Source organism: Rhinatrema bivittatum, chromosome 14 (assembly GCF_901001135.1).
Source record: "Rhinatrema bivittatum chromosome 14, aRhiBiv1.1, whole genome shotgun sequence".
Lineage (NCBI taxonomy): Eukaryota > Metazoa > Chordata > Amphibia > Gymnophiona > Rhinatrematidae > Rhinatrema > Rhinatrema bivittatum.
Window position 1 is genome coordinate 76,693,589 of NC_042628.1, and position 21,432 is coordinate 76,715,020.

The following is a 21,432-nucleotide window of genomic DNA, read 5'->3' on the forward strand; positions in this document are numbered from 1 at the left end:
CTCTCTCTCTCTCTCCTTCCCCCACCTCTCTCTCTCTCTCTCTCTCCTTCCCCCACCTCTCTCTCTCTCTCTCTCTCCTCCCCCACCTGTCTCTCTCTCTCTCTCCTTCCCCCACCTCTCTCTCTCTCTCTCTCCTTCCTCCACCTCTCTCTCTCTCTCTCTCTCCTTCCCCCAGCTCCTCTTCATCTTTCCCTGCCCTTGGATTCTTGTCCCTCTCTCCTCTCCTGCCCCTTAGGTCCTTCGCTGCCTTCCTGTCCCACCCCCCCAGGTTCCTTTTCACCTCTTCCTCACGTAACCATAGTAACCACTCCATTTTTCCTGCTGCCATCAGGCTCCTCTCCATCTTCTCTTGCCCTTCAATTCCTCTCAGCCTCTCCCCTATTGTCCCTTAGGTCCTTCTCCATCTCTCCCATTACCCCAGGTCCTTCTCCATCTCTCCCCTCTCCCATTACCCCAGGTCCTTCTCCATCTCTCCCCTCTCCCATTACCTTAGGTCCTTCTCCATCTCTCCCCTCTCCCATTACCCTAGGTCCTTCTCCATCTCTCCCCTCTCCCATTAGCCTAAGTTCCTTCTCCATCTCTCCCCTCTCCCATTACCCTAGGTCCTTCTCCATCTCTCCCCTCTCCCATTACACTAGGTCCTTCTCCATCTCTCCCCTCTCCCATTACCCTAGGTCCTTCTCCATCTCTCCCCTCTCCCATTACCCTAGGTCCTTCTCCATCTCTCCCCTCTCCCATTACCCTAGGTCCTTCTCCATCTCTCCCCTCTCCCATCACCCTAGGTCCTTCTCCATCTCTCCCCTCTCCCATTACCCTAGGTTCCTCTCCATCTCTCCCCTCTCCCATTACCCTAGGTTCCTCTCCATCTCTCCCCTCTCCCATTACCCTAGGTCCTTCTCCATCTCTCCCCTCTCCCATCACCCTAGGTCCTTCTCCATCTCTCCCCTCTCCCATTACCCTAGGTCCTTCTCCATCTCTCCCCTCTCCCATTACCCTAGGTCCTTCTCCATCTCTCCCCTCTCCCATTACCCTAGGTTCCTCTCCATCTCTCCCTTCCAGCTAAGAGCTTTGTATCTCTTCAGACATGGGGGAGAACATTGGGGTGAAAGCTGTAATGGCTCAAACTCCTGTGTGATAGGAATCGTGCACTCTTCCCTCACCGGATGAGCCCGTCCTACCTATTTGTATTTGGAGTCTTTGCTGTAGATGTGTGAGGGCAAAAGCAAAGACTTGTTCAGCCCATCCAGGGTGGATTCTGGACTCAGCGCTCCCTCCTCCTGCCTGCACTGCACGGTGTGGCGGGGGGAGGAGGCGGTGAGGGTCACGGTGGCCTCAGCCACAGGGGTCCATATTCCTCACGCTCTCCCCCTTCCATGCAGGTGGGCAAAAGGAGGCGTCCCCATCCTGGAGGCAAATGGCGAGCGCTACGAAGCCACCGTTGACTACTCGTACTTCACCGAGCCGGTGTCCTGCGAGGTCTCCAACGCCGTGGGGAGCACCAACATCAGCACCTTGGTGGATGTCCACTGTGAGTACAGGCCAGGGGCGCCTCTCTGCTTCCATGTGATGTTTCCAGGACGTGCGGCTTCCCAGAAGCAAAACAGCCGCTCCTCACTTCTCTTCCACTTTCCATCGTTGTACGAGGAGGACCTCGTCCCCTCCCCCTCACATTCAGAGAAGCGCAGAGTCTGGCAGCAGATAAGGAGCTTGAGGCCCAGCTTTCTTCCTGCAGCTCATCGCCAGCTTGCTTTTCTCTTCCCTGCCTCTAGGGATCTGCTGGGCTTATCCCCCGGCTTTCTGCTTCTGTCTCCACTGCCTTCCCTGGGAAGTTGTTCCATTCACCCCACTCCCCGACGCTGCTTCTCAGCCTGCCCTCTCATTTATTTAAAAAGTCTTCTAACCCGCATGGCCCGTGGGAAACGTCAGAGCGTTCTCTCCTCTGCCGAAGGTCTGTAACCACCCGGTCCAGTCAGCCCCCGAACCCCCCTCCCTCCCCTCCAAGTTATATGGGGGAGGGGCCACTGTGCTGGGGGTTTTACCCGAGACGTGCGGGGGTCACACTCCCAGGGCTAAGTCCTCACGAGCCCCAGGGGATTTTCCTAACTGGGGGAAGGCTGAGGCTGCAGGGGAATTACCCCTCTCTCTGTGGTACCCACACTTCCTTTGCTGCTCTGCTGTTTCAGGGACATTAAGCACATTAGACACTTGAGCAACAAAACCAGAGCTGCCTGACTTACAGTTTGCAGGGAACAAGCAAGGTATTAAGAGATGCAGTATCCCCTCACTTGGGTAAATTCAGAAGAGAGGCCCATCCAGCTCCTACAATACCTAAGCACAGCCTAATTCAGATACAGGAATGGAAGCACAGGAGGCGCTGTACCCGCAGAAAACTCTCCGGCTCAACAGGGAGGGTTTAACCATAGTTAATAGGGAGCCCACGGTACCTGGGAAGGTACCACAGCTTCCCCCATTCCTCACAGGTAACATAGCTCTCTCTACAGAGCTCTGGTCCACCCCCCTGGGACCACAACTAATTCTTGGTGCTACGTAGGATTTGCTGAGAGAGGTAAAGGTGGTGGGGCCACAAGGACATATTGACCGTAACATGTTTAAATTTGAATCAATGCCTGGAAGGGGGACAATAACTAAATCTGCAGCTCTAGCACTAAATGTTCAAAAGGGAGACTTTGATAAAATGAGAAACTTAAAAAAAACAAAAACCCTGAAAGGTGCAGCTATAAAAGTTAAGAGTGTACAACAGGCACATGGACACTGTTTAAAAATATCATCTTAGAATCGCAGTCCAGATGTAACAAAGGTGGAAGGAAGGTCAAACGATGGCTGGTATGATTGAAAAGGGGAGGTGAAAGAGGCTATTTTATCACAAAAAACTTCCTTCAAAATTGGAAGAAGGATCCATCTGAAGAAAATAGTAAAAAGCATAAACGTTGGCAAGTTAAATGTAAAACATTGATAAGACAGGCGAAGAGAGAATTTGAAAATAAACTGGCCGTAGAGGCAAAAACTCATAATAAAACCTTTTAAAAATATATCCGAAGCAGGAAGCCTGCGAGGCAGTCATAGGGAAGATAATATCATCGTGGAAAGATTAAACGATTTCTTTGCTTCGGTGTTTACTGAAGAGGATGTTGGGGAGGTACCCATAATAGAGAAGGTTTTCACGGGTAATGATTCAGATGGACTCAATCAAATCACGATGAACCTAGAAGATGTGGTAGACCTGATTGATAAACTGAAGAGTAGTAAATCACCTGGACCGGATGGTATACACCCCAGAGTTCTGAAGGAACTAAAAAATGAAATTTCAGACCTATTAGTAAAAATTTGTAACTTATCATTAAAATCATCCATTGTACCTGAAGACTGGAGGATAGCAAATGTAACCCCAATATTTAAAAAGGGCTCCAGGGGCGATCCGGGAAACTACAGACCGGTTAGATTGACTTCAGTGCCAGGAAAAATAGTAGAAAGTGTTCTGAACATCAAAATCACAGAACATATAGAAAGACATGGTTTAATGGAACAAAGTCAGCATGGCTTTACCCAGGGCAAGTCTTGCCTCACAAATCTGCTTCACTTTTTTGAAGGAGTTAATAAACATGTGGATAAAGGTGAACCGGTAGATATAGTATACTTGGATTTTCAGAAGGCGTTTGACAAAGTTCCTCATGAGAGGCTTCTAGGAAAAGTAAAAAGTCATGGGATAGGTGGCGATGTCCTTTCGTGGATTACAAACTGGCTAAAAGACAGGAAACAGAGTGTAGGATTAAATGGATAATTTTCTCAGTGGAAGGGAGTGGGTCCCAGTACAGATCCTCAGGGATCTGTACTGGGACCCATACTTTTCAATATATTTATAAATGATCTTGAAACAAATACGACGCATGAGGTAATCAAATTTGCAGATGTTACAAAATTGTTCAGAGTAGTTAAATCACAAGCAGATTGTGATAAATTGCAGGAAGACCTTGTGAGACTGGAAAATTGGGCATCCAAATGACAGATGAAATTTAATGTGGATAAGTGCAAGGTGATGCAAATAGGGAAAAATAACCCTTGCTGTAGTTATACGATGTTAGGTTCCATATTAGGAGCTACCACCCAAGAAAGAGATCTAGGTGTCATAGTGGATAACACATTGAAATCGTCGGTTCAGTGTGCTGCGGCAGTCAAAAAAGCAAACAGAATGTTGGGAATTATTAGAAAGGGAATGGTGAATAAAACAGAAAATGTCATAATGCCTCTGTATCGCTCCATGGTGAGACCGCACCTTGAGTACTGTGTACAATTCTGGTCGCCGCATCTCAAAAAAGATATAATTGCGATGGAGAAGGTACAGAGAAGGGTGACCAAAATGATAAGGGGATTGGAACAGTTCCCCTATGAGGAAAGACTAAAGAGGTTAGGACTTTTCAGCTTGGAGAAGAGACGGCTGAGGGGGGATATGATAGAGGTGTTTAAAATCATGAGAGGTCTAGAACGGGTAGATGTGAATCGGTTATTTACTCTTTCGGATAGTAGAAAGACTAGGGGGCACTCCATGAAGTTAGCATGGGGCACATTTAAAACGAATCGGAGAAAGTTCTTTTTCACTCAACGCACAATTAAACTCTGGAATTTGTTGCCAGAGGATGTGGTTAGTGCAGTTAGCATTGTTGGGTTTAAAAAAGGTTTGGATAAGTCCATTACCTGCTATTAATTAAGTTGACTTAGAAAATAGCCACTGCTATTACTAGCAACATAACATGGAATAGACTTAGTTTTTGGGTACTTGCCAGGTTCTTATGGCCTGGATTGGCCACTGTTGGAAACAGGATGCTGGGCTTGATGGACCCTTGGTCTGACCCAGTATGGCAATTTCTTATGTTCTTATGTTCTTACTTCACAGCTGTTCCAAAATACACACAAAATACCCAAGGTCACAGCTTTTCTCAGAGACTCAAAGTCACATAATGTTTTCTGCTGCTGAGATAGAAACTCTGATGGGGGCTGCAGCTGAACCTTTTGGTACTACATCTCTCTTCTATGATGTTACATTGGATCATTTGGACTGAAAGTTGCCTATATCAGCAACCCATGGACAGGAAGGAAGGAAGGAAGGACACAGTTAGCTATCAGCAGCACAAAGAACACAACCACGAAACAAGTTCTCTTCTGGCAAGGCACTGCTCTCCCTCCTGTGTGGTGGTTATCCTGTTGTCCCTTAAACCAAAGCCAGAATAAGGGGCCCACAAACAGCTATAATATTCTCCACGTAGAAAAATCTGAGCGAGGAGCCCCTTCAGGCAGGGAGAGCTGAGTATTCCTCTTTCTCTAGCCGTGGGGCCAGAAATGAGAAAACAGGTGAACAAACAACAAATAAAGCTGTGCACCAATCCTCCTTCTTCAAACCCTAACTTAATATGGTGCGGCCCCAGGACCCACCCGCGGGGATGCAGGCAGCCCTCACAGCATCCTTAGAGGAGGTGCTGGGGGAGAATGGGGGAGTCTGCACATAGAACAGGGGGACAACAAAAAGGTATAGTGTGCTCCAAAATAACATGAGGCACACTGGAGGTTTGCTTTCCAAACAGTCTTTACTGAAAAAATATTGAACAAGTGCAAAGAGATGCACTTAGAGAAGAGTAACCCAAATTACGGCTCCAGCATGCAAGGTTCCACATTAGGAGTCTCCACTCATGGAAAAGATCTAGGAGTCATCATTGAAATCTTCTGCTCAGTGTGCGGCTGCGGCCAAGACAGCAAATAGAATGGAAGGGATTATTAGGAAAGGAATGGGGAATAAAACAGAGACTGTCGTAATGGCTCTCTGTCGCGACCTCATCTTGAGTACTGTGTGCAGTTCTGGTCACCACATCTCAAAAAGGATATAGCAGAATTAGAAAAGGTACAGAGAACGGTGACCAAGATGATAAAGGGGAAGGAACGAGTCCCCTATGAGGAAAGGCTAAAGAGGTTAGGACTCTTCAGATAGGAGAAGAGACGGCTGAGGGGGGATATGATAGAGGTCTATAAAATAATCAGTGGAGTGGAATGGATAAATGGTAATCAGTTGTTTACTCTTTCAAAAAGTACACAGACTAGGAGGGACATAATGACATTACTAGGTAATACATTTAAAATAAATAGAAGAAAAAAAAATTTTTTTTTTACTCAATGCATAATTAAATTCTGGAATTTGTTGCTGGAGGATATAGTGAAAGCTGTTATTGTAGCTGGGTTTAAAAAAGATTTGGAAAAGTTCCCGGAAGAAAAGTCCATAAGCCATTATTAAGGAGGCCTTGGGGAAATCCATTGCTTGGGATCCTGCCAGGTACTGGTGAGCTGGATTGGCCACTGTTGGAAACAGGGTACTGGGCTTGTCGGACTTTTGGTCTGACCCAGCATGGCAAATCTGATGTTCTGTTTAAAGCAAAGCATCCAGGAGTTATTCTCTGCTCCATTAAAGATAGGGCAGGATGAACACCAGTGGGTAGGGTATGCCCTCATCACATGAACTGTTGGCAGACACAGGCACAACCCTCCACTGCAGTAGACTTTGGATGCTAGACTTTGCTTTTTGTGGCTTCTCCTTCATCCTTACCTCTCAATTCACTTTCTTTTTTATTTACTTCAGATTGGGAACTATGCTGGTGTAGGACTAGCGTCCTTCACTCCAGTTTGAAGACTCTCCTTCCCCACTGGATCTTATCCCAAGGTCATCTCCTTTCTCTCTGCTTTCTACAATACAACTCCTAACCTCCATCCTTCCTCCGACATAGACTGAAACCTGACCTGTGCCTCTGTACCGCCTTCTACTGGCTGAAACCACTAATTGCATTCACCTTACTGGTACATTCTCTGTACCAGAGCTTGCAATTACAAGGAGAACTTACTCTATAGATGGAATAAGGGATCCCTTTCTACCAATCTATCAGTCATATCCCTCCTCTCTTGCCACTGCTCTAGGGGATACGTATTTAGGTCCTAGGGCTTTTAGTGTAAGCCCTGCACCACTGTGGTCTTTCTCTGGCCTCCAGACCTAGGCACAATATTCTACGTGAGGTCTCAGCACCATCTGTACAGAAGCAGTATCACCTCCTTGTGCCTTTTTGGGTGTATCAGGTGGCTGTCTTCTCTTCCCTCTGGAAGTCTCTTTCTGCTGTTTTCATACTGAGCTTCCTGGGGTGCCGCTGTCTCCTTCCTTGAGGTCGCTCTTCAGCTCTCCCATCAGGGTATCTCCTACTGGAAGCATGGGTGCATGCCAGAGCTGGGTCGGCCTGCCCCCGATGTAGGTGTGCCAGACTATAATCGGCTCCTTGGTAGGGATCGCGGCTCGCAGCAGCTCTCTACCTCCTCTGACACATTTTATCCCTTTCCTCCCCTACAGTTGGTCCCCGCCTGATGTCTGAACCGAAGCCCGTGAACGTGGATGCTGGCTCCGACGCAGCCTTCACCTGCAGCTGGACAGGGAACCCGCCACTCACCTTGGCCTGGACCAAGAAAGGCTCCAGCGTGGTGAGTGACCGTGGCACACAGACACGTGGCCAAAACTCAGTACATTAAGGAGCGAGAGGAACTTCTGACTGGACTTATAATATCAGAAAAGCTCATATTTTTAAGGAAGAGGAACAGTCTTTAGGATATGCACTAGTGAGAATTAAAACCATCCTACGCTTATTCCAGAGCTTTAAAGTGGGTGCTTTGTCCCTAGGATGTGAGGTTACCCCATTCACCAGCAATGGCTGCTTCATAGCAGCCCTGGAACTAAAGAATACGTTTCCAGGGCTTCCTGAAGAGCTACATTCTGAGAGATCTTGTTTTCAGCGACTTCTCTGTGTCGTGGCCTTGGGCAGTGTGGCACTTGTGTGCCACGGGCACTGCGGCCACGGGCACGAGCCACGTCAGGTGGGAGATGCTGCTGTACTCAGCCCGCCTGCTTTCCTCACGCCCCACAGGTCCTGAGCAACGGGAACACGCTGCAGCTGAAGTCCGTGAGCCAAGAGGATGCTGGGAGCTATGTCTGCAAGGCCATTGTGCCACGAATCGGCGTGGCAGAGAAGGAGGTGCCCCTGACGGTGAACGGTGAGCATTCTCTGTTAGCTCTGGACTTAGCTCACACCTTTTCATTGGTGCCTCAAGGCAGATTACATTTAGGCACAGAAAGTACTTTTAAGCTGTCACTGGGGTCCATGGTGATGGAAGTGACCGAGGGTGGTTATTATCATGATTGCACATTAGCAGAGAGCTGAAAGTCTGGAGAGGGGACTGGAGGGAAGTCACAGGAGAGCAGCAGAAAGTGGAGTCCTTTCAGTACCTGCACTGACCACTAGATGGAGTAACTGTAAACCTTCTCTTGGTGGCTGGAAGCCATCGCACTCTTTGGAAGAAGTCGCCTTAGAAGCTGCCGTCTTTCTTCTCATCAATACCCGCCTTGGTATCTTCTCTTTCCTTCCTGCAGGCCCACCCATCCTCAGCATAGAGTCGGTCCTCCCAACAGCAGTGGGATCCAAGGTGCGTGTGCAGTGTCTCGTGGGAAGCACGCCTCTGCCAGACCGCATCGTAAGTGCCACGTGAAGGAGTCAGAGTGAAGAAAAACCTCTCTCTCTCTCTCTATATATATATATATATTATCTGCCTCTTTTCTCCCTCTCTCCCTCTCTCCTTCTCTCTTTCACAGCCTTTCAGTATCTGTTTGCGCCATGCCCTATACCTCTTCGTTCTCCTTCAATCTCTCTCTCTCTATCTCTCTCTCTCTTTCTCTCTCTGTCTTTGTCTTTATCTATTATCTGCCTCTTTTCTCCCTCTCTCTCTCTCTCTATTATCTGCCTCTTTTCTCCCTCTCTCCTCTCTCTCACAGCCTTTCAGTATCTGTTTCCGCCATGCCCTACACCTCTTCGTTCTCCTTCAGTCTCTCTCTGTCTCTGCTTCCCCGTCCTTCAGGTCTGGGCCTGCGGAGAGAGCATGCTGGAGAGCGGCTCTCTGGGCCGCTTCACCATGGACACAGTGGTGACGGAAAAGGGGATGATATCCACCCTGGTTATTGAGGAGACGCTGGAGGCGGACTTCCACGTCCAATACAACTGCACAGCCTGGAACCGCTTTGGCGCCCACTCTGCCACCATCAGTCTCAAAAAGCAAGGTGAGCGTCCCTCTGCCATCTCTCACTTCTTTCTCTTGTGTACCTGCCTTTTTTTCATGATCTGTTTGTTCTCCCCATACGTCCTGTCCTCTTTCCTTCCCCTATCCCCTCTCCTCCTATTACTTATCTTTTTTGCAGTGCTAGAGCTATGTCCCTGCTCCATGGAGCTTACATTCTAGTCAAGGCACGTCTAGGAAATGTATTTATTATAGTGAATATGGTAAAAATCAAGAACTGGAAGAGCCGGTGTTTTTAAAGTTTAAAAGCAGCCTCAAAAGGTGAGATTTATATGGGACGGCCCTGTCCAGAGAGGGAGCCGGATGCACCAAGTCTGTTGCAGGTGTACGGCACAGCCAGGAGGAAAGTGCAGAGCTCAGAGTTGGCGGTGGAGAAGGGCTTAGATAGAAATAGATTACCCGAGGAGCGGTGATCGTGAGGAGGGCTGCAGAGAGAGAGGGAGAGGTAGTGAGGATCTGCAGAGCGAAGGCGCTTGCAGGGGAGTAAGAGCAGCCAGTGTAGTGGCTTGAGAAGAAGGGTTACCAGGGATCCTGAAATAGGAGGCTCTTGGAGAGATTCTCAGGGGGTTACTTGGCCTTAGCTTTAGGGATTGAGTGATGTGACTTTATTGCAGAGATGATTCAGGGGTGAGGAGAACCTCTGGGGCAGATGTGCGCAGATACAATAAAAGCTGGTGCTCATTTTGGAACGGAAGAGTTTGAGGGAAGCTGGAGGGAGGTTAAGCCCCTGCCACTGTCCAGCTTAGGCCACAGCTCTGGGAGACGCAGAATTTACTCCCCTGGAAGAGGGCATGGATCTTTTTCCAGTAAAGGAGATGGCCCTCCTGTGTCCAGGGAAGAAGATGGACCAAGGCTTAGCTCCTTTCACTAAACGGGAAGGAGGAAAGAGACTCGATCGTTGTTCTGAAGAGCGCCTTGACGGGAAGAGCGTTTGGTAGTCGCTGTTGCTGCTGGGATAGATTCAGGGAGATCGAGACGCTTTTCTTCACGGCAAGGGTGGAAGATGCGTGGAATTGCCCTCCTGGAAGAGGTGGTGAGGACAAGAGCGGCACTGGAATTCAGCAGAGCGGGGGATGAACACCGAGGAGCCCTCGTGCCTAAGGGATAACCTGCATGGGAGGAGAGGATGAGGTATTTGGGTTTCTAACTGCCCACATTTACTCTGTTGGAGGCTCCTGGATCTCTAGTTCTGCCCGAATACGATGGGTTCCCCTCCGAGCTGTGTCTCTTACCCCGCTCCTCACAGCACTCTCTCTCTCTCTCTGCAAGCTCCTGCGACCACGTGGCTGTGACGCAGGTCGCTCCCTTCCTCTACCACCACCACTACTGCTATCTCCTGCTGCAGCTGGCCCGACGGTGAGGACCTGTATCAGCCCTGACCTCGGGCCAAGGGTCCACGAATCCTAACACTACCACAGGCAGCACGTTTGAAAAGGGGGCGAAAGAAATGGGAAAAAAAAAAGTTTCCTAGTAAAAACTTATCCAGAAAAATATGTGGATGATGGCTTTAAGTGGGCAGCTAAACAGAATAGATGTGATCTACCAAAAGCAGAAAAGAGAAAACTGATTGGTAACATTAACACTATGTCTGCAGATATAGTTAACATTTTAAAAAAGCATCGCCATGTATTACAGACTCTCGCTTGTTTTGCAAATAAACACTCAATGGTCGCAAATAAGCAGGAGAAAAATATGTGAAGGACCTGATTGTCTCCTCAGCCTTACCACGAATAGGGTTTAGAGACATTCGGCCACCGGGTCATCGTCCTTGTGGTCATCGTTCTGTCTGCAAAGTTAACCTTAAGACTGACGTAATCAGTAAACATAAAGACATTTTTAAATGTAGGAATTTTACAAAGTGTAAGGCGGCAGGCGTGACTTAGGCAGACAAATGTCCTTGTGAAATGCGGTGTATTGACCTCTAAATAAGAGACTGATTGAACATAAGAGAAGAGTAGAAGGTAACATTCAGTTATTAGGAATCATTTGTTTGAAGACTATTAGATTCTGTGTTCTGGGCAAGGGTACTCGCGTTTGAAATTATCTGTTAATAAACCTTTCCCTTCACTACATACAATTGGTCTCATCTTTTCACCGTTGCTTCCTGCATTACGAGACCGTCTTCTGCTTCTTGCTGTTAGACTCAGTCCATGCTGAGACTACATCTGAAGTATTGTGTTCAATTATGATCCCCCGCCTCTCAAAAAAGGTATAGATTCACTGGAGAAGGTACAGAGAATGGTGAGCAAAATGATAAAGGGGATGGAACGGCTCCCCTATGAGGAAAGGCTGAAGAGGTTAGGGCGGTTCAGCTTGGAGAAGAGACGGCTGAGAGAGAATATAACAGAGGTCTGCAAAATCATGAGAAGACGTGAACGGTTAAAAGTGAATCGGTTATTTACTCTTTCAGAGAATAGAAGGACTAGGGGGCACTCCATGAAGTTAGCATGGGGCACATTTAAAACAAATCGGAGAAAATTTTCACTCAACGCACAACTAAACTCTGGAATTCATTGCTAGAGGATGTGGTTTAGGCAGTTAGCTTAGTTCAGTTTTAAAAAGGTTTGGACAAGTTCCTAGAGGAAAAATCCATGAACTGCTATTATGGTAATTAATAAGCAATAGCTTGTGGTTTACCTAATGTTTGGTAACTTGCCAGGTACTTGTGACTTGGATTGGCCACTGTTGGAAACAGGATGCTGGGCTTCATGGACCCTTGGTCTGACCCAGTATGGCAATTTCCTATGTTCTTATGTTCTAAGTAACTCCCAGCCCCTCTTACCCCCTTCCCTGCCCCCAAATCCTATCCCATATCCTTCCCACAAAAGAAGGAATGTGAATAGCAAGGGCGAGTCCCAGCTCATCGGGATAGGGCCCATGCAGCTCGCCGTCCATCTGGTGCATGGTCCAAGCGTCCAGGCCCATGCAGCTCGCCGTCCATCTGGTGCAAGGTCCAAGCGTCCAGGCCCATGCAGCTCGCCGTCCATCTGGTGCAAGGTCCAAGCGTCCAGGCCCATGCAGCTCGCCGTCCATCTGGTGCATGGTCCAAGCGTCCAGGCCCATGCAGCTCGCCGTCCATCTGGTGCAAGGTCCAAGCGTCCAGGCCCATGCAGCTCGCCGTCCATCTGGTGCAAGGTCCAAGCGTCCAGGCCCATGCAGCTCGCCGTCCATCTGGTGCATGGTCCAAGCGTCCAGGCCCATGCAGCTCGCCGTCCATCTGGTGCAAGGTCCAAGCGTCCAGGCCCATGCAGCTCGCCGTCCATCTGGTGCATGGTCCAAGCGTCCAGGCCCATGCAGCTCGCCGTCCATCTGGTGCAAGGTCCAAGCGTCCAGGCCCATGCAGCTCGCCGTCCATCTGGTGCAAGGTCCAAGCGTCCAGGCCCATGCAGCTCGCCGTCCATCTGGTGCATGGTCCAAGCGTCCAGGCCCATGCAGCTCGCCGTCCATCTGGTGCAAGGTCCAAGCGTCCAGGCCCATGCAGCTCGCCGTCCATCTGGTGCATGGTCCAAGCGTCCAGGCCCATGCAGCTCGCCGTCCATCTGGTGCAAGGTCCAAGCGTCCAGGCCCATGCAGCTCGCCGTCCATCTGGTGCAAGGTCCAAGCGTCCAGGCCCATGCAGCTCGCCGTCCATCTGGTGCAAGGTCCAAGCGTCCAGGCCCATGCAGCTCGCCGTCCATCTGGTGCATGGTCCAAGCGTCCAGGCCCATGCAGCTCGCCGTCCATCTGGTGCAAGGTCCAAGCGTCCAGGCCCATGCAGCTCGCCGTCCATCTGGTGCAAGGTCCAAGCGTCCAGGCCCATGCAGCTCGCCGTCCATCTGGTGCAAGGTCCAAGCGTCCAGGCCCATGCAGCTCGCCGTCCATCTGGTGCATGGTCCAAGCGTCCAGGCCCATGCAGCTCGCCGTCCATCTGGTGCATGGTCCAAGCGTCCAGGCCCATGCAGCTCGCCGTCCATCTGGTGCAAGGTCCAAGCGTCCAGGCCCATGCAGCTCGCCGTCCATCTGGTGCATGGTCCAAGCGTCCAGGAAAAGTCTCTTTCTTCAAACTCCCCAAACTTGCAAACACATTTTTCCAAGAGCATCAAACGAGGGAGAAGTGTTTCTGCAGTTTGTCAGTGGGGGAGAATCTGCAGATCTCCTCGCAAGCAGCCAAGCAAAGGTTTCTGGGGTTTATGTCCCCTGCCCCTACGAGGAAAAGCGAGAAAGAATGGGCTGAAATCAGCTACGGGAGAAGGAATAGAAAGCGATGGACAGGGTGACAGGAGGAGGGGGGAAAGCCAGACTGGAGCCGAGACCGCCAGAGACGGGAGGAGAGCTGGCAGGGCAGGAAAGCGAGAGATGGAAGGAGGAGGCGCACGGGGCGTTTTCCTCCTCTCGGACTGATTTCAGGGAAGCCAGGCCTCTTTCTCTGCTGCTCTCTCTCACTCTTACTTTCTTAATCCCTCCTAACCCTAACTGTAACCACAACCCCAATACAAATTCCATCCTGACCCTAGCACTGACCTCTGACCCTATCTCTACCTCAGCCACAGCTCTGAGCTCCAGCTGCCTCTCACCCTTCCTTCCCTCTCGCTCTCACTGTTTCTCTCTCACACTTTGGCTGTTTGTCTCTCGCTTCTCCTTGCTCCGAGTTTCCTTCCCCCCTCACCCCCAGCTGGTGGGAGCTCCTGCTTACAGCCCGCTCCCTTCTCTCTCCTGCAGCCATCTTGCCCCTCATGGTCATTGCAGCCTCTGTGGCCTCGGGGGTTGCCATCTTCCTCTTCCTCATCATCATCGCCTCGCTGTGCTGCCGTTGCCGTCGCCGCCACCTTGGGAAAGGTCAGTCGTGAGTCTCCATGATGCACACGCGTGTACAGCAATACGCACGCATGCATGCTTCACGTACCCACCCAGCAGTAATGCAACACACACAGGCTCGCATCTTTTATTATCGTATATTGTCCTGATTTATTGATTTAAGATTTGCAATTAATCATGAACTGAATAAACAGAAACATATTCATGTCAGTGCAAACATAGCCGTGAACATAAACTCTCCGTGCACATGCATGCAAATACACATCATATGTACATGAGCACATGTAATGCATACCCCAAGCAGAGCAATACATACATGTACATGCATGCAAATATACATCATATGTACATGAGCACATGTAATGCATACCCCAAGCAGAGCAATACATACATGTACATGCATGCAAATATACATCATATGTACATGAGCACATGTAATGCAGAGCAATACATACATGTACATGCATGCAAATACACATCATATGTACATGAGCACATGTAATGCATACCCCAAGCAGAGCAATACATACATGCACATGCATGCAAATATACATCATATGTACATGAGCACATGTAATGCAGAGCAATACATACATGCACATGCATGCACATCATTTCCTTGTGATGAATACTGAAAGCACACAATCATGTGAACAAGTCATGCGTGTACTCCTGCTCACCCCATCCTCCCTTCTCTCACTACAGCAAAACATGGAAGCAGGATCTCAAAAGCAGACATCCATGTCCAGATAACGTCATGTGAGCACAGCCCAAGCCGGCCAAGTGATGCAGAAGAGGACATGAAGGAGCCCATGGTATGGCCACTCAGCATCCTCTCTCAGGGGACTGGAGCAAGGTGACCCAGGCAATGCAGGACAGAGTGAGCCTAGCTGGGGTGCAGCAGAGTGAGATATTCAACTGGGATCAGGTCAGCCAAGGGAATACAGAATCTAACAGCAGATAATGTCCCCCAAAACCAACACTGCATCTCTGACTTACACTTTTATCCCTACTGCTGAGGGTCCTCTGTGCCTGTCCCAGGCTTTACCCCTCACTCCCCCACAGCTAAGGATCCTCTGTGCTTATCCCAGGCTTTACCCCTCACTCCCCCACTGCTGAGGATCCTCTGTGCCCGCCCCAGGCTTTACCCCTCACTCCCCCACTGCTGAGGATCCTCTGTGCACGTCCCAGGCCTTGAATCCAGATACAGTTTTTGCCCCAGCACCTCTTGGAGGTTTCCCCATGCATTCACTCTATTTGCTTCCTGATCTTCTCCCTTTATCCTTGAACCTATTCCAGAGAAAAGCAAATAGTAGAACTAGGGGTCACGAATAAAACTCCAGAGGGGATGATTCAGAACCAGTGTCAGGAAATATTTCTTCATGGAGAGGATGGTGGATGCCTCAAATGCTCTTGTGGAATTCAAAAAGGCATGTGATGTACCCTACCCTGTGGATCTCCAAAGGCTAGAGCTGGAATGAGGAAAAGAGTGCATGGGCAGAGACAGACATGGAGCAGCAGCTCCTTCCCTGTGGATCCCCAAAGGCTAGAGCTGGAATGAGGAAAAGAGTGCATGGGCAGAGACAGACATGGAGCAGCAGCTCCTTCCCTGTGGATCCCCAAAGGCTAGAGCTGGAATGAGGAAAAGAGTGCATGGGCAGAGTCAGGCATGGAGCAGCAGCTCCTTCCCTGTGGATCCCCAAAGGCTAGAGCTGGAATGAGGAAAAGAGTGCATGGGCAGAGACAGGCATGGAGCGGCAGCTCCTTCCCTGTGGATCCCCAAAGGCTAGAGCTGGAATGAGGAAAAGAGTGCATGGGCAGAGTCAGGCATGGAGCAGCAGCTCCTTCCCTGTGGATCCCCAAAGGCTAGAGCTGGAATGAGGAAAAGAGTGCATGGGCAGAGACAGGCATGGAGCGGCAGCTCCTTCCCTGTGGATCCCCAAAGGCTAGAGCTGGAATGAGGAAAAGAGTGCATGGGCAGAGACAGGCATGGAGCGGCAGCTCCTTCCCTGTGGATCCCCAAAGGCTAGAGCTGGAATGAGGAAAAGAGTGCATGGGCAGAGACAGGCATGGAGCGGCAGCTCCTTCCCCTAACAGAAGACATGGCAATTACTACCTTAATCAATTAGCTTTCACGAATTTGAAACAAATGCCGCATACTCTTTGCTTTGATGGTGGTGGGGGGGGGGGGGGGGATTGGATTCAGATGACAACCAATACTGGGCCCTAAATTTTACTGTCCAGGGTACTGATATGCAGACTTTACAGAAAAAGCACAGGGACTGCTTCCTCGGCCAAGTCCTAAAGCAAAGCAGGTTCAAGCAGCAATATCTGAATTATCAAGACGGCTGATCACCCCATAAAAATGATGCTAGCAGTAATTTTGTTATGGGTTTGGTAGAGGTGCTTAGCTTTGACTGTAAATATTATTTCCCTTATCACTGCACAGAGTGGCAGTTACTCTCATGAGGAGCTTGCTGGGCAGACTGGTCTTTTTCTACTGTCATTCCCGTGTTACTGGGTTTATGTCCCCTGCTCGGGGAGTGGTGAGAAAATGTGCTTCTCTGATCTGCATTAATAGCAAACTGACTCCTACCTTCCCCTTCCTGCTACAGGCCACAGACAGCGAGTCGCCGGCGACATCACGCACCGAGCACAGCGAGATCCTGGAGGAGGATGAGGGCAGCCAGGAATTAAAGGTGGGGATCACCACCCGCCCCAAAATAACTCTCTTGCACTGTCTCATCCTTCTTTCCCTCTCCCTCTCTGTTTGAAAACTTGCAGTGGTGGAGCCTTGTCAGTGAGGCTGGCGGCACCTTTCGGACTCGCTGAGAGCATGGACGCTCCTGCCTCAGTAAATCAGTCTATGAGGGGGCCACAGGCCTCTCTGGCATTTTATATTGTTCTTTTTCTCTCGTCTTTGCCCACTGCTTGTCTTCCCTCCTCCCCAGAGGCTGAGGATACCACCACCAAGCTGCACCCCGAACTGACCGGGCCCGATGGCTGGGGGGATCTGAATCCGGATCCCCTGAGCACAGTACAAAAATCTATGATCTGAGCCATCCTTCCTGATTCTCAACTAGAAATGATCTAGGCAAGCTGGTGTGTGCTATCAATAAAATGTCTTCCAAAATAGCCCAGCTTTCACCAGTCGGCCTCTCCTAGCCTTCCTTTTCTCTCTGAGGAATGTCTGTGCATCTGTCATTGTAGTAAGTCATTCTGTATCTGTTTCCTGCCAGGACCCAACCAATGGATACTACAAGGTTCGTGCTCACGAGGATGCCCATCTGGCTGGAAGCTTCTCGGAATATGTATCCGGTGCCAGGCCCATGTACGGTCCTCCTCCACTCTCCCACGCTGCCCTGTACCCACCAGCGCCCACCAGCCCACCCAAGCTGTACGAGTACGCACACCGCTACACCCTGAGTCCGCCGTCCCGTGCCAACTATGAGGCCCCGGAGAGGCTCTTCCAGCGGGATGGAGTCTACAGTGCCACCGCTTACCTGACTGCGCCCTACAGCCGCTCTTTCTCTAGCTACGTCAAGCCTGCCGCCTACGGGAAGGTCGACAGCTTTGAGCAGGAGGACCAGGCCAGCAAAGAAGCCAGCGGCTCCCGGTTCTCCTACTCCTCGCTTGCCCAGCAGTCTGACTATGGGCGCCCCTCCCAGCAACGCATGCAGACGCATGTATGACCCACCCCCCCAAACACATCGCTTTCACCTTTGCCTTTTTTTTGGGAAGGCCCCCTGCAGACTGAATCTCTGGAGGTAGCTGTGTACAAATCACTTTTGGGCATCTCGGAGCTTTAAACACGTTCTTCCCTTGTTGCTGGAATGGCTTCCTCCTCAGTCCATGATGTCACTTCCTGTCTGAACATGTTGGCTGAGAAAGCAAATCGACATTTGGCTCTAACAGTAGGTGCACTGGTGGCCATGATGGATTCAGGCTGGAAGCTACAAGATTTGTGGCTCCGTACATGTCCTATGCATTTCACCTGCCCAATATGTGTTGCCTTTTCTTGGACCCTCTTACCTTCCTACCTGCCTGGAACATCCTTTTGGGAAACTTTGCTTCTCATGAAGTCCGCCGCTCCCATTCTCTCTTCCATGGAGTATCAAGGTGTTCTCAGCCTCCAGCTCTGGGCTCTGCCGCTTGCAGAGAGGACGGCGGTGGCCTATGCGTCTGTAAAGAACCCTCCGGAAGGAAACATGGACAGGAAGGACAGAGAGAAGGGGGCCCCTGCGATTTGATCGAGAACCATTTTCCTCGCATAGAATTTGTTTGCAGCCGACCGTCCTGTGCGCTCTCCATCCTCCTTCCTCGTGAGAAGCGCGGTCGGATGCCAGGGACCCACCGGGGCCTGTGACGAGGGGAGAGCTGCTACAGCAGGGGTAACTTCCATGGGAAGGGACAGGCTGAACGTAAGAAGGTGTTCTCGTGAGGAGAACTGTTATATTTGTGTTAGGGGGGCCTCGGAGTGGATGGAGCCAGCATATTGCTGGCAGAGAGAAAAGTGATTTGGGCAAAGTTTTTCAGCTGGCTGCTTTGTCCTGTGCCAGGAGCTCACTGAAGAGTGGGGGGAGAAACCAGGAATAGGCTCCCACTTTCTATTACTTAAGGTCTGAACGTTTCACTATTTAATTTACCCTTTAACCACAGCTATTTTCTTCTTGAGTAAAACCAAAAAAACAGAAGAAGTCCAAAATTATTTAACTTATTAGGAAATGTGTTTTCCCAGAAATGTTAAATTCTTTACCAAACAGATGTTCCCTTCTGAGGTCTTCCAGTCCCGAAACCAGAAAGGCTTTCCTCCTCTGGTAATGATGAAAACTAAAAAGACTGAGAAACATTTAAAGGTGGCATTCCAGCAGCAATGACCTTTTTTGGCCACCGGGTGCTGCTGCTGTGCAGCCTGTGAGCAGAAAGGGAATCTCATCTCTGGCAGTCAGAAAATGCAGTTGTTAAAGGGGAAGAGTTTTGCTGTGTGACCTTTAAAGAAAGCCAGGTCTTTGCCTCTATGCAGTTTGATTTTTGTATTTATTTTTTGAGAGGGTGTTTGCTCCCTGCTTCCTCCCTGTGTCTGGAAGTAGGGATTTTCTGTTCCCCCTCCAATGCAGCATAGCAGCTCGGAGGTGGCAGTGGAGTGAGTTGCTTTGCTGCATCTGGTTTTTGCTTTTGCCCTACTGCATCGATATGGACCTGTAGTTCCTCTTTCTCCGAGGACAGCAGGAACTACAAATCCCTTGATGCGATAAATAAAACCAGGAGCAGATCAGCTTGTCAGGATGGACCTGAATCGGGGAAATGCGAAATGGCATAGCTGTCTCCTTTATTTCACTGGAAGGAGAGATTTTTATATGTAATTGTTATTTTGTCATTGTTAATTTTATAAATTTTTGCTGTTGTGGCTCTGTGTTCCCTTTTTATAATGCCTTAAGTGTAATTGGAGTATCTCCCACAGTTTTTTAAAGAAAGTTACAAAATCTCCTTGTATATTCCCTTACTTCTCGCTTGCCCTTTTCCTCCTTCCTCCTAGTTTCAGAAGCATTTTATATCTAAGGAGAGATTGAAAAAAAAAAGTTGATTTACAGATTCTTATCTGGCAATATTTATATTTAATTAAAAAAAACCCTCTGAAAAGATATTGGTTTTGTCCTGCTCTGCTCTTCCTGCATGCGCTATAGTCCAGTTTGTGGTTTTTGAACTTACAGCCCAGTGCACTGCAGGATCTGTGGGCTCTGCTTTCTTCCAGTTTAAAGTCTGCATAAGCTCCTGAAAGATGCAGGTGTTAGAGGGTGTGGAGGCGCTGCAAACACTGCCAGTCCATGATCCTCTAAATGGGGAACACGGCCCTCCTTGGGCAGTTTGAAATCTGCAGTAAAGGGGCCAGAATTCATGTCAGGACGGGAATGATAAAGTCTGAATTACCAGTGCTGGTGTATGGGGGATTCTACTGCTGGGAGGAAGCTCGCACTCTGGCCAGTGTCAGGGCACTGCTGGGAGGAAGCTCGCACTCTGGCCAGTGACAGGGCACTGCTGGGAGGAAGCTCGCACTCTGGCCAGTGACAGGGCACTGCTGGGAGGAAGCGCGCACTCTGGCCAGTGACAGGGCACTGCTGGGAGGAAGCTCGCACTCTGGCCAGTGTCAGGGCACTGCAGGGAGGAAGCTCGCACTCTGGGCAGTGACAGGGCACTACAGGGAGGAAGCTCGCACTCTGGCCAGTGTCAGGGCACTGCTGGGAGGAAGCGCTTACTCTGGGCAGTGACAGGGCACTGCTGGGAGGACGCTCGCACTCTGGCCAGTGACAGGGCACTGCTGGGAGGAAGCGCGCACTCTGGCCAGTGACAGGGCACTGCTGGGAGGAAGCGCGCACTCTGGCCAGTGACAGGGCACTGCTGGGAGGAAGCTCGCACTCTGGCCAGTGACAGGGCACTGCTGGGAGGAAGTTCGCACTCTGGCCAGTGACAGGGCACTGCAGGGAGGAAGCGCGCACTCTGGGCAGTGACAGGGTACTGCTGGGAGGAAGCGCGCACTCTGGGCAGTGTCAGGGCATTGCTGGGAGGAAGCGCGCATTCTGGGCAGTGACAGGGCACTGCAGGGAGGAAGCTCGCACTCTGGCCAGTGACAGGGCACTGCTGGGAGGAAGCGCGCACTCTGGCCAGTGACAGGGCACTGCTGGGAGGAAGCTCGCACTCTGGCCAGTGACAGGGCACTGCTGGGAGGAAGTTCGCACTCTGGGCAGTGTCAGGGCACTGCTGGGAGGAAGCTCGCACTCTGGGCAGTGACAGGGCACTGCAGGGAGGAAGCTTTCACGCTGGGCAGTGACAGGGTACTGCTGGGAGGAAGCGCGCACTCTGGGCAGTGTCAGGGCAATGCTGGGAGGAAGCGCGCACTCTGGGCAGTGACAGGGCACTGCAGGGAGGAAGCTCACACTCTGGGCAGTGTCAGGGCATTGCTGGGAGGAAGCGCGCACTCTGGGCAGTGTCAGGGCACTGCTGGGAGGAAGCTCGCACTCTGGGCAGTGTCAGGGCACTGCAGGGAGGAAGCTCGCACTCTGGGCAGTGTCAGGGCACTGCTGGGAGGAAGCTCGCACTCTGGGCAGTGTCAGGGCATTGCTGGGAGGAAGCGCGCACTCTGGGCAGCGACAGGGCACTGCTGGGAGGAAGCTCGCACGCTGGGCAGTGACAGGGTACTGCTAGGAGGAAGCTCGCACTCTGGCCAGTGACAGGGCACTGCTGGGAGGAAGCGCGCACTCTGGCCAGTGACAGGGCACCGCTGGGAGGAAGCTCGCACTCTGGCCAGTGTCAGGGCACTGCAGGGAGGAAGCTCGCACTCTGGGCAGTGACAGGGCACTGCAGGGAGGAAGCTCGCACTCTGGCCAGTGTCAGGGCACTGCTGGGAGGAAGCGCTCACTCTGGGCAGTGACAGGGCACTGCTGGGAGGACGCTCGCACTCTGGCCAGTGACAGGGCACTGCTG

General features: G+C 50.6%; 2 protein-coding genes across 2 annotated transcripts in view; one reads left to right on the forward strand and one right to left on the reverse strand.

Annotated features, from left to right (window-relative positions):
* The window catches only part of LOC115075642 (kin of IRRE-like protein 3), a 9,275-nt gene extending 8,770 nt beyond the window's left edge, over positions 1 to 505 (reverse strand). Inside the window, exon 1 of the mRNA XM_029576216.1 lies at positions 489 to 505. Within this exon, the coding sequence (XP_029432076.1) occupies positions 489 to 505 (17 nt within the window). The remainder of the gene's footprint in view (positions 1 to 488) is intronic.
* Positions 506 to 1,379: 874 nt separating this feature from the next.
* Positions 1,380 to 19,587, forward strand: LOC115076218 (kin of IRRE-like protein 3; the record flags this gene model as incomplete). Its single annotated transcript, XM_029577442.1, is given in 9 exon segments — positions 1,380 to 1,528; positions 7,391 to 7,518; positions 7,959 to 8,085; positions 8,462 to 8,562; positions 8,944 to 9,142; positions 13,858 to 13,974; positions 14,659 to 14,768; positions 16,569 to 16,652; positions 17,193 to 19,587. Coding segments are annotated over 9 exon segments (1,468 nt in total), but the record flags the coding sequence as incomplete, so codon positions are not given.
* Between the last annotated feature and the right edge of the window lie 1,845 nt (positions 19,588 to 21,432).